The 13,974-nt window shown below is 34.2% G+C and overlaps 2 protein-coding genes and 1 non-coding gene across 9 annotated transcripts in view; 1 reads left to right on the top strand and 2 right to left on the bottom strand.

The window, feature by feature from the left end:
* Window positions 1-13,974, bottom strand: part of LOC105830948 (orexin receptor type 2) — a 42,077-nt gene that overhangs the window by 23,432 nt on the left and 4,671 nt on the right. For 5 of the 6 annotated variants that reach the window (XR_003626514.2, XR_003626515.2, XR_004964585.1 and 2 more), the window contains exon 2: window positions 11,965-13,217. Coding sequence is in view for 3 of the 6 variants with exons in the window: in XM_012670688.3 (XP_012526142.1) it covers window positions 11,965-12,450 (486 nt within the window). In the remaining 3 variants the exon portion in view is untranslated. Of the gene's footprint in view, window positions 1-9,181; window positions 10,244-11,964; window positions 13,218-13,974 lie in introns of those variants that run through there. The other variant, XM_036291870.1, reaches the window with a different exon arrangement.
* Window positions 1-13,974, top strand: part of LOC105839038 (ATPase family protein 2 homolog) — an 88,878-nt gene that overhangs the window by 17,984 nt on the left and 56,920 nt on the right. The window lies entirely within an intron of this gene.
* On the bottom strand, window positions 7,016-7,152 carry LOC114255242. Its single transcript, XR_003626555.1, has one exon. It is a non-coding gene; the product is annotated as a U11 spliceosomal RNA (small nuclear RNA).

Below are 13,974 nucleotides of genomic sequence, written 5' to 3' on the forward strand. Positions count from 1 at the left end.
TGTCCAGTTGACGTTTCCAATATACAATGTAACGTATAACACTTGTATCGCATCCATCGAGTGATGAGCTCTATTCTTCATCCCACGATTAATCAAACTATTCGTACAGAGGAGATCACCGCAGTTTTATACGCTTTTGCGTATCAACACAATGATATATAATATGTCAAAACTTTCTCTCCAGCTTAATATCTTCTTGCTCGAGTAAATCTATTGCCTCGTACAATTTCTTGTTAATCCCTTTTTCCTTCTATTACCTGATTAATGATGCTATTTCCTATTGCGCGATAATATTATTGAAAATATATTACAACTTGTAAGTCTTTGTTTTTTCTTAATATAAAAGTGTAAAAATTTATAGTTATTAAAAATGGAAATTCTTCTATTTCAAAACATGATGATTTATTAATAATTATTAAATGAAAGTCATCAATCATTGAATAATAATTTTTGAAACTGTTTATAAAAATTTAGATTCTTTGCAGTTTAATATCAAGAAATAAAGAATAATAAAAATCGAATTGTGATTTTCATTGAAACGATGTGTATGTTTTTCGTCTGTGTAATATTTTTTTATTTCGAAGTCAATCAATCAAATTGCACATATGATAAAAGATACTGCAATTTTGGATATTTTTTTGTACAGTGATATATTATCACGAAATTTAAAAAAAATGAAATTTCCATTTATTCGAGTAAATTTGTGTTCAGTTTCTCGTTTCAACTTGTTTAGTGAGATAAAAAACCAGAATGATTGTCTACGCTCGATGAAAGAGTTCGCACTTCTTTCTATGGTACGTGTGAATGGATTCTTTAAAATTGCAATTCTATACCATTACCTATCGTTTCACAAACGTAATGAATAGATTTCGTTAATCGGCTTATCTACAACGGTTTTAACGCGCGATGTAAAATATCTTGCTGCCGAATGTGAAGTGAGATCGCGCTATGTTCCACCGTCACGCATTTCCCCTACGCCTTGTATTTCCGCCGTGTTAACATTTATATCTTTCGTGTACCCGCGAAATTTATCGTGTGAAATTTTTTAAATTTTACTCTGCCATTACATGTGCACGCGTTCGCCGCTTTAAAGCTGACAATTTACTAATTAGATTCTTAAACTGTCGCGCACGATAAAATTCAACATCACTCGCGAAAAATCCGACATTTTTCTCGAATGAGATACGTTCGTAAATAAACGTACGTCAGTGTGTGTTTTGTCAATGTCCGTACGTCATGAGAAAAGTTATCAAGCGCAAGAATGCAGCAGTGTTAGAATAAAAATTTCTATTGTACCATTCGAATATAAATGGAATATAAATGGAATATAAATGGCACAGCGGAAGAGTAATGTCTAACATTACTTGAGAGACAGATTGTTTGAAAATTTTAGAGGGAATTCTTGTCTCCGCGACCGTTTTTTTTTGAAATTATAAAATCTAAATTGTATCTTGCGCATCTTTCTCTCTCTCTCTCTCTCTCTCTCTCTCTCTCTCTCTTTCTTTCTGCGTTAAAATCGTGCAACGTGAATAGAAATAATGGGAGCGAAATCCGCGTAACTACGAGTAATTTTTCGCGAGAGTAACGAGAAAAATATAGGGGACTGTTATTATGATTATTAATACCATTCTATCAGTTTCTTTAAAAAAAAAAAGACCTCGATGCATTTTGTGCTTGTTTCCACTCGTATCCTCGTCATTAAACGTGATCATTCTATTCGGTGGAGGTTTTGTACCGCAAGCTCGTCATACGCGTACATACGATTGCTTTAAAGCTATACGATCTAACATTCGCGACGATGACACGAAGGTAATGAATAGAGTCTAATGAGATGGCCAATGATGATCAACGACACGTTGTAAGATAATGTAATTATGCATATCGATCGCCGCCGAGAAGCAGTGTTACGGACGGTACATTGTATCACCAAACCGGCATTTATTCTCGTGATTTCCTGGGTACGGCATGCGTAATAAACTGTCCAAACATTATTATCGCGTAAGGTTTATCGAGTATATTCATAAAGCGTCGAAATATAATGTGGAATCAGCCGCTATCTTTATAACGTTTTAAAATAAATTTTCATCAGTATAGATTATTTTTAACAAATATTTAAAATGGTGATTGTAATTTAATGGTCACTTTGGTAAAGTGCCGCAGAGAAATTGTAATCATAACATTTTTCTAGAAAATGTTTAGCGAAAGATAGGAGTTTATATAATATTGCAAACGCGGAACTTATTAAAGTTGAAATTCATACGAGAACAATGTAATTATGTTACTTTGTGCTTGGCTTCATTTTTTAATATTTTTAAATATTTTATTATTAATTAATTTAATTAATTTAATTACATTTTTGTACTCGTACGTTTGATGTAGCTACAAAACCGACAAATTGTAAGTGCATGTATAAAATTTCATAAACTAATATTTTACACAGGGTTTTTTCGCTAGTGTACTTTAGTAAAATATCATTAACAACATTATATTTTGCATATATTTACAAGATAAACGAAAGCAAATCTTGATTTTTGCGTGAATACAATCTAGTTAAAAAAATATTATTTTCAAAAAAATAATAATGAAAAAATATATATTTGTCCATCTGTTTCAAACATTTACTTTATTTTAATTAGTTATTTATTGACCTTTTCAAATTTTTCGATTATTCTATATTTAATCATCTCGTATATACATTTACAAAAAGAACGATGGTTTTGTTGAATCTGAAAATTTAGCTACATAGATCTGAAAATAATTTTGTTGCATTAAAATTATTATGTAAACTGTTTAAGCCGAAAGAATATTGTGCATAATGGTCGACTGCCTTGCTTAATTATTTTGACGAACTAATTACATTATTTTCAGATTTTTGTTAAGTTAAATTTCTATATGCTTGAGCAAAACCATTTTTTCCACATTCACGGATTAGGTATAAAAGCATCGATAACACTTACGTGTCGATGATATACCGCGAATAATAGAGATTTCCAATTAATTTATCGAGCTACAAGACCGGCCGCGAAATTGCCTTTGCTGTCGCTTTCAGCTTTGATGCTGCACGGAGTTCACTATAAAAGCCTTAATGGCCTGCATTATTTTTACCAAGACTCGTTAGCAAGGGGAAAAACGAATTCTTTCACGCATAATTATGAAAGAACCGCTGGAAACACGCGCGTGCGATATATACTTGTACCGCGTAATAGAAATTAAAATTTTGCGGCAAACGAGAGTTAAACCGGACAATTTGGAAGGAACAATCAAACGGAAATGTTCATAAATATTTAGCAGAGACGTATGAATGTGTAGTAATCAACGTGACGCGAATTTTTGTCGTCAGGAAATGTTTCGCTTAAACTCGTAATAATTATTGGAGGAAGATTTGCCGTCGACTGGTTGTACTGCGTACAATGGAGTGGATTATCCTTGGATTAAGTCAATTGAATAAATCTCAATTCTGTAACGGCGCAGCCGGCAACGCGCGGCATCTTCCCACGACGCCTGATAAAGCCCTAAAACAATAGGCGATAAAGCGAATCGATATAAATTAGCTTAGCGTCGTAAAGCCGGACAACGCGACTGACTCTGTAACACGCATCAAATTAATTTCCTGCTCATTACGCTCGTAATTAGTCCTCTCGCGACTCCTACTTTCGATTTTTCCATTTCCAAACTATGGAAGATGGAGGTACAAGCACATTTTTCTCATAACACGCGATTTTTATCTCGTGCCCAATTCCTATAAATTATCAGTTAACAGCGAAATTATCAACCGATCAATTTAATGTCTATACACGTGGAGTTTCGTGATGAAAGTAACCTTCGTTCCTTCGCTAATAAAAAATACAAACGGAAAGGGTCTAGGGCAGAGCCGATTCAAGAAAGTATATCTCGGGTCGAGGAAATTATTTAAGGGCTCAACAATCTAGGTTCGTTACAACAATTAGTATTCGTTAAATGGTCGACTATATACATATATTTTTTATTTGCTTTTTACAGATATTTGTTGTTGATCTTTCTAAAAATATATTGAAGTTCTCGCGCGGGGCGTTTTGCCAGGGAAAAAAAAAAATCGGAGAATTACACGCGGAGGGCGGGAGACATATCGCGCTATTCTCAACGCCGGGCAATTTACGCGTGGTAATTACGGTGCATTATCCAATATAATTTACGGTGTTAATCAACACGTGCGATCTGGCCGCGAACGATCGGTCGAACTGCCGCGTCGCGTTGCGTCGCGTCGCGTTGCTCTCGAATCGCGCGCACGTGATGCGCGCGGCAGATCGATACCGGCGACGCGGCAGCACGACGACGGGCTTTCCACCGTCGCGGGTATTTCCGTTCTCGACCTATAGGGCGGAATAATGACTGCAAAGTTCGTTTGTTCCGAATCCCGCGCGCGTCACTTTTTCCCCTCTCGTGCACTTTTTGCTCGCTTTCGCGAGCGCACGACAGACATTATTGACGCCGTGTCGATCGGCGCGAAATACAATGGACGGTGCATATCTTCCGAGTATGCGTGCACCGCAAATCATCGTCGTGCATTATTCGCGCGATGATATATACGCGAATCCGCGCCGAGATGAAGACTCTATGTGCGTTTTCGGGGCCACGTATACACCTGCCGCCGAATCCTTTCTCGAGTCTTTAATCGTTTAATCCGGATTGCCGCTACGTGAGGAGTTAAATGCGCCGTTTTAAGACGAATCTGCAGTAGCGGACAGGTGGAAACTACCACGTGCGCGCACGTAGTGCGTTAAGGGAACAAGTATGCAGGCGCGCGTTATTGGGGAGACACACGCGGGGATGTAATGCATTCCGTGGGCACATTCTGCGGGAGTGTACGTAACAAATAGAATTTACATATACGGGCACGTACCTGTCTAATCGGGGACGCCCGTAATCGGCGGCGCGCGCGAATAACACGCGAATTCTTTTACGAATGCGAACGCTATAGCGGATTATGGTCAAGCGCTGACATATCGTTGCGGCACGCTCGAAAATATCCGTAAACCGAATATCTCTTATCGACCACTCCTGAGACATCGGCGTTATTCCGTCGAACGTTTAAAGTTTCGCGTGCTTCGAATTGTCGAAGACTCGGCGAAGACGAGAAAAGTTTGCAGGAAACAATCGGAAAACGTTTCGTGCGGGGAAACTTTCGTGAGGGAAATCGAGTTTTTTTTTTTTTGTCACGACATTCATTACGTTTTTAATTTTAATTGCTCAGATATATTAATTACCTAAGTGCAGAGTTAGGTTTCTACATAAATCGTAACACAAGTTATTATATTTTTAGTACGTTTGTAATTCTAGGAAATTGTTTTTAAAATAATAATAGAAATTTTTATATACTATATAATTAATACAATTGTGTAATTAAATTATATAACTGGACAATTAAAATTTAATTCAGCGACAAAGAAGCAAGAAAAGGCTATTGTCTTTATGTATATGTAAAAGAGAATTGTTTCGCGAAATGACTTACATTTCTGCCCTTTGTTATCTAATTGATCGATTTCATACGTTGCAATGGATTTGCATATAACATTTGGGGAAACCAAGCGTGTTATATAATTATGAATATGCAACAGCAGAGGATATTACCGGGATACTTTTCAGATTGCATATAGGATCGATAGAACATACGTCATTTATGTAACACGTTTAAAACTACAATACTTGTTCATAGATGAAAAGATAAACGGCGCGCATTGATTTCCCGTCGCGTTGCACACATAAAAGTAACGAATTGGTGAAATAATATTTATTATTGTCAAACTGCGTCGCATCTTTGCTTACATTTCAATCTACTTTCATATATTTGCATGTAAATTTATATACCATAACTTCTAATACACCGTACCATCACTCGTACATCCTATTTGCATTTAAATTTAAATATTACAAATTGTTACTTATACGTATTTGCGTACGTATGTCGTAATTGCACTGAAAGTTAGTTACATTAAATGACAAGTTAGTAGTTTTATTCTCCAGAAATGTAAACTGTGAGATATATAATAATTGTTAATTAATTTATGTTACGGAACTTATATTCTGTATATTAATTTACAAATTTTAGTATATAAATTTAAAAATAATAATAAATTCAATATTAGACAGTTATGTAAATACAACAGAAAAAAAGAGTGTCATATTCAGTCGAAGTGGATTTTAATATTTCTATATTAATTAAATTATTAAATATATTTTTTTCTAAACTGGCATTCTTGTTGGATGGCAATTATAAAAAAATCAATTTAATTTACTAGAAAACGTATTTTATTTTACATTTCTGAATAATATTTGTATATGAAAATGTTTTTTTTCCAATAACATCATCAGATAATTAATAGGATTATTAACAGAGATCTTAAAAAAAAAACGTTTTATATTAATATAAAAAATCGAAATTTTTCATTTAGTTTTTGATTAAATACAATATTGCAGTATAACATTTTCAAAGATATTAATATGTATATATTCAATTTTTTACGTAAAAAAAAAAGTTTTAGTTACAATACTACGTTTCAGTTTTATTTCTCTCTTGACAGAATACAAAATTGCGATTCAATATTCAAGACATCAATATGTACATACATTTTATATATATTTATTGTTCAAAATGACGAAACTAAATTCAAAGGAATTTACAACATTTTCCTTTCAAGAAGTTTTAACTAACGACATATATTTTATGAATTCATGTAATATACATTTTTGTTTAAACTTTACAAATAGTACCAACAAAAGTATTCGCATAAAAGAGTATAAAGTTCAGTGTTTTGTGAAATTTACTTTTTTTATTATGCTAGTTATATGCTGCATTATTTTACATGTATATGTTTGACTGTCTTTATTTAATTAGCGTAATAGTTTTTGAGATGAATTGAACAGCTTGAGAACACATTTAAGCAGTGATAATCACAGTAATTATTACCCAACAACTAATTATTCCATAACATAAAAAATTATTACTGTATAATAAGTATTTATATTTAAAAAACTTAGAGGAGGCGCCGGTGCTTATGGCAGCCAACAACCTCGCGTTTACAAAAATTACGTACTGGGTATGTCTTGATAGCCATACCCCACCACGAGGGTGTTAAACCGACATGATGCGCTATTGAAGTAGCGAGCACCCTTTTTATGTCGATCTCTTCGACAGCGGTGTCTTATAAAGTCTGTACATCGGAAATTAATTACGAGATAAAGTACAACTCTAGCCATCTATCGTACATTGGAGAAACTATATATATATAGTACACTACGATGAGACCGATACGGTCGCACTCAATCCGCAATGACGTTTGCCTTGATGACTTATTCTGCATCTTTAACATCTTCCGCAATAAAGATAAAATTAAATGAACTGTATTTAAATACATTTTTTTATATGTAGCTCTTAAGGTAACTACGTATATCTGTATCCGTTTTATAATAGCTATGGTTATTCTTTGCTCAATTATCTTTTAAACTCTTTATTTTATTATTCTATATATTCGTTACATACTCATTATATCATTATTACGAATCGAAAGAAACAGCGTTGCACATAATTTCAAAAATTTTTCATTGCGAAGAGGAAAAGAATTAATCTGTTTCAACTTGCACCATTGTGTAACATTATCAATATGATACAATACGACAGAGTGACAAGGTTTTAATTATCAGACTGTGTTCTGCAATAACGATATCAAATGCTTTAAAGCGTAAAATATTCCAACGATAAGCCATTAATCAGTCATCGGATTTAAATCGAGTGCACATGCTTCGATTCTCTCTGCGAAGAATTCCATCGTGATAACCGTGATGCATTGCCCGAGAGAATTGCCATGCCACTCAAATTAACGTCAGCTGTAGGTCCGCTGAAAAGCGCAACCCCGGCAAAGTAGCGTAATTGGTAATCAAGTTAAATGTACCGTGGGCAAGAGGATTTTTATTACACAAACTGACTGCACTCTAGCGTTGCATGCTGGCAGAAAATTCGACGGAACTGCACACACATCATGTGTATGATTATCAAGATTACATACATTTGACATTGTTTGTATATTCACTCATTTAGCCAGTGAACGATCGTGATTACTCGGTAACGAAACGGAATTACTCGATTTACCGACTAATAATTCGAATAACTAATTAGCCAAAACGCAGAAACATAAACAGCGCTTTCAGTTAATTCATGTTACTTTCTCCTGGTAATTTTGTACAATAACACAAAATTATATACGATGTCCATATATATTTATACTAGTATTTTTTTAAATTTCTGTTTGATGTTAACAAATAATAGTTATATTAAAATGACGAAAACTAATTAAAACGATAATTGTTGCATTGTTTTTTTTACCAAAAGTTAAGTATGAAAAAATTGAGACACAATTGTCCATGTATAATTATATATATTTCTTGAATCATAAGTATATAATTATATATGATTAATTTTTTTATTTCTTCATATTTAATTTTTTGTAAGAGAAACAATTTGAACATTATTCTTTTAATTAGTTTTTGTGTTTTGAAATGTAATTATCGTTTTATTAACGTCAAACAGAAATTAGTATAAAGTTATATATTATATATGTATATATATATATATATATTTATATAGGTCTTTATATAAAAATTTTTATATATCACAATTATTTAATCAGTCTTTAAAAATTATTGTAGGTACATCAGAATAGCATTATAATTTATTTTTTTATTATGGATAAGAAACGTTCTCTATTCTGCGGAGATTCTGATTGAATTTGCATTGTCCATTTAAATTTAAATTACACATGCAACAAGCGTAATTCGACCTTCGCTAGTTTGGTAAAGGACTGAAATGTTAATGAGATGCGAGTGCACACTTGTAACAAGGTCTCGATGCAGATGCGGTCGAAACATATTCTCTCGGTATAAAAAGCGAATTTTCAGAAGCAAACTCGACTCTTGATATGCATAATGCTTCGGGTGACACGGAAAACGCATTTTTATGTATTTATATTTTCAAGGAGCGAGAAGAATTTAAAAAAAAAAAACACATTTTTTTACGTACTTATTCAAGTGTGATTACAAAAAGGAGTGTGAAAAAAAAATCGCATAAAACATGTGATCGTTTAGTTTGAGGCAACGTTATTCGCGGAATGCGATGTCACCGGTTGCGCGTCTTACGATTTTCAATTCTCACTTTTTTCGTGTGCCAACTGCAAGCGATCGATGGAATAGAACCACGGTAGAATGGAACCGCCGCCGGCAGAGTCTGCGGCAAAATAGATTCCGCCTGACTTCCGTATCGCGGCTGGCTGGGATTTGCGAATTCCAAGAAGGCCGCGACGCGTGTGTGGAAATATCGAGGCACTTTTCTGAAAAAGCCTCGGTGAAAACGGTCGCGGAAAATGCGTCGTCGTCGTCGCCGCGCTACCTCCGCGCCCGCGGTGTTCGAACTGTCGGTTTTTGCCAGTTTCATCACGTGCATCTGTGAATCCGTGAAATCCCCACGCTCCCTAGAATGTATACTTTAGGAATATTACAACGTATAATGTAAGGGACTGTAAGATTAAATCGGAAGTCCCTGAGCGGACGGTACATTCAGAGCCGCCGAGAGATTTGCAAAGTTTTTCGCTCTTGATTCTTATCGCCTCTGTAAAAAATTTACATGAGAAAAAAGTTAATTTAACGGAATTTTTCAACTTGATTAAATTTCTTTAGTTCAATTTAATTTAATACACATAAAATGCTTTTAAACTGAAATGTGTTAATATTTGAACTGTGTAAATTTAATCAAGTTGAAAAATGTAGTTAAATTAACAACTTTTTTTCTCAGTGTAATCGAGAAGTTTTTCATTGTCGCTTTAAAAAAATTTCTGACAAAGCTTTGAAAAAAAAAGTAAAAGTACATCTTGATATCAATTAAAAGCGATTAGAGATAAAAAGGAGACTTTTACTAATATATGTATACAGTCACGAAACTGTTTGGTCACAAGATATTGTAAGTTTATTTTATGTTACAAATTTATCAAATATAATAATTTTTAAAGGAAAACTTATTCGATTGAAAGTGATAATCCTTGTCAGTGATGTATTTCCATCAAAAACAAACTCTCTGCGTGTTCACACAAAAAATTCACTGACTTGTTCCACAAAATCGGATTGAAAGATGCATTTAAATAAAGCTGTAACGAAGCGTTGATTCTATATTTTATCTCTTTTTTTTCTAAAAATATGTAAAGATGATAAACGTTTATTATTAAATAATAAAATAAAAAAAAACAAGATAATTTTACATACAGTTGCAAAATTAATTGTTCAGACACATAAGCATTAAAAATTTATTCTACGTATATATATTATATATATGAAAAATATATCATTATAGAAATGCATCACTAATAAGTTTTCACTTTTGACTGAATTTTTCCCCTAAAATTAAAATATTTAGTGAATTTGTAGCATAAAATAAATTTTTATATCTTGTATCCGGATAATTAGGTAGTAGTAGAATAGTAGTTAGAATGTTCAGACCTACAGTTGTCTAAATTGCCAATCATAATGTCTGTCGAATATAATAAAAAATTATTATGCTTATTAATTTTTTAAAAATATTATAATATAGTTTCCCATGCGCGTTACATCATTTTTTATCTTAACATTTGTTAAAATTAGAATGACTGTAGAACAATTTCGTTTCGCCCAAGCAATTCTACAATGTAACAATTTGAAATTCGAGATTCAGCGGTCCAAGTACTAATAGGTCGTACAAGAATCTATTGCCGAAAGGAGATAATCCTAACTTATCAAACCGCCGACGAAGGGCAATTTGCGAACTAAGCATTTATCCAATTTACCTCGAAAATGGGTATCAGGTACACCAGACTTTAATGAGTATGGTAAAATTACGAGACTAAAGATGATGAGAAGTAATGAGACTTCTGAATCAGTTAGACAACTAGACGTCCTAATTTATGAAATAAGATTATTAGACAGTTTGCAAGATTTTCTTAACACATACACTGATAGAAAAATGTTTGTGACTCTAATTCCATAGTAAAATAATTATAGTCAGGAATATCATTTTTAGAAAAATTATTACAAATATTGTATGAATATTAGTAATAATCAGCGTTGGATAGTCAAAAAATTGAAAGTTAATAATAAAGTTAATAATAATCTAATTTGTTTAATTTTAAATGATTTAATTTTTAACTATAACTATTTTTGAAACGTATAATCTTTAACTTATTACATTTTTTCCTAAATTAAAAATTTTATCTGGGCGAAAGAAAAAAATTATAAAATAAAAATACATTCCTACATGAAAACAATATTTTTTTGTTATTTCATATAAATAATATTATAACCTAATTTACAAATAAAATATTAAATATATTTAATGATCGATGCTGTAATTATGTTGGTAATCTGATTTAAATAAGTTATATGGCTTTTTAATTTAATATAAATAAAGCTTTTCAAAATTAACTTTTACTAACTTGAGTTTAATTAATTTTAACGTTACTTTAACTGAGTTTGTTTTTTATTTATATAACTTTTAGCTTAACTGAATTAATTTTATTTATTTAATTTAATTTGAAAAAATTACCCAACCCTGGTAATATCATAATCATATACTTATAGTGATGACAATTATGAAAAAGTTGTACTGCACGTATTAAATATAGCATTTAGTTATTATTACTAATATTATAGTAATAATTATCATACAAATGATATTCCTGTTAATAATATATAATATATAATAATTAATATTTAATAATTATAATAATAATAATTTTACTATACAATTGTAATCACACATACAACACATTTTTCTATCAGTGCATAAAGCCAATTGACATATATTGTTTCCAACATTTTTTAATTCCCTCCGACATAATATCGGTCAAGCTCTAAATCGATTCGATGACTAGACAATCGGGAAATGTTTCGGTAACTTCTAATAGACGCTCTCACCTGAAGATACGGCACAGCCTTACAGAGTTTCAGCCCGAGAAACCAGGTCTCCGTGACGTCCCATAGCACCGACGGCGGCAGACAGATGAGCAGGACGAGGAGGTCGGCCACCGCCAGGTTGACGATGAAATAATTGGTCACGGTGCGCATCGAGTGGTTGCGATAGACGGCCATGCAGACGAGCGCGTTGCCGATCAGGCCGACCACGAAGACGACGCTGTGCATCGCGATCAGCACCCAGTCGGAGAACTCGGGGAATATATGCTGCACCATCAGGTCGATGTAGTCCTCGTCCGGAATGCAGTAGTCGTTCGTGCAGTTCGTGGCGTTCGCGTAGTCGAGGTGGTTGCCATCGTCGTCCGCGTACGGGTAATAATCGCCCGGGTCCTCCTCCTCGGTCGCGTCGAGCGCGACGCACGAGCGCGACGTCGTCACCGTCAGCCAGGTGACGATCAGCACGGCGAGATTCATGCTTCGATCTCTCATTGCGTATCCTCGATTGCAATGTCCCGCTAAGTCGCTCGTCCCGTCGCCAGCGGCATCACGAATTCGTCACCCGGCGGAATTCGGATGGATAAATTACCGCTCGCCGAATTATCGAAGTCGAATAAGTCGCACGGGGAGATACCCTGACGTCACGAATACAGACGTCGAATAAAAATCTCCGTTTTCAAATGATTCGCGCGCGAACAGATGCAAATTCGAGACGTTGGTTTTCACAATGATCAGTTTACACTTATAAAGTTCGCGACACTCGTTTTCTTCTTCTTTCACGGATCATGACTCCGGTGTAGAATGTTCTTTGAACCGGCGAGACAACGCATTCCGTTCTTCTTCAGATTGTAATCAGCTTCTCTGTAAGAACGAGCGCGCTGTAAGAACGAAATTGAATCGTTCGTCGTCTCTGTGTGTGTACGGTATAATATTCTCGCGTTGCGCACTCGAGCTTCGTAACTTTAATATGGACTGCCAAGTTCCGGCCGTAATAACACATTGTAATACACTTTGGTGCAGCCGAATACCGTAGACACCCGACTCGTGAGATCCAAATAGTTTCGAGTTACACCTGCCGTAAACCGCATTTTCCTCATTAAATCGAGTCACAGCGATTCAGATCGGCTCCGATAGACACACAATGTGAGATTCGCGGACAAAAAACGTTCCAATTCGTATTTAAATCGTTCGGAAACAGTTCGTCCAATTTTATCTCGCCAAAATCAGGGGTTGTCTTTGTATTTTATCCCGGCGATGTTCTGTGCTTGGAAATATTCACTTTACAATTTTTTTTAGAATTCTTTGATTGAAATCAATAAATTAAAATTATTACGTCAGCGAGTCGGTTTATACGAATAAACTTGCGGATCGGCGACACGCCGCAAATATTTAATTAAATTGACACATTGGTAAAGTGTCTTGAAATCGCGCGGATGACGGGAGTGGAGCGACATCATGGCCGTCCCGGTGAATAAATCAGACAGTCTACGTGAAAAGCTGTGCGAATAAAGTGACGATGAGAGAGCGAAAACGAAGCAATGTCACGGACACAATATTGCAAATAAATCAACGGTCATGTAGGATATCCCGGAATGGGCGAACACATATTGCCCTACATAAAATGTGTAGAATCGATTCTTGCTACCATTGAAAATGTCAGGGGGGAAAAAGTTTCGGCATTATGCAAATGTCGACATTCAATATTTTCGGATTAATCCGCAAGTATATATACGTGTACATATTATCTGTAAGGTGTGACGAATAAATGTCAAATATTCTAGGCACGTATTTTCCCCATTGACCATTGTGTGACTAAAAAAGGTCTATATAAACGTGAATCTAGAAACGCTTAATATCTTTGCGATAGAAAGAATTTTTTTGTGACAGAATGAAATATTTTGAATTGTATATCGAAATATTACATCGAAATAATACCAGAATAAAGTGTAAAATATTTTGTACATTTCTGATTTTTTGATAGCTCTGTTTTAATACTTTTATACGTAGAATAACTAG

Source organism: Monomorium pharaonis, chromosome 9, assembly GCF_013373865.1.
Source record: "Monomorium pharaonis isolate MP-MQ-018 chromosome 9, ASM1337386v2, whole genome shotgun sequence".
Lineage (NCBI taxonomy): Eukaryota > Metazoa > Arthropoda > Insecta > Hymenoptera > Formicidae > Monomorium > Monomorium pharaonis.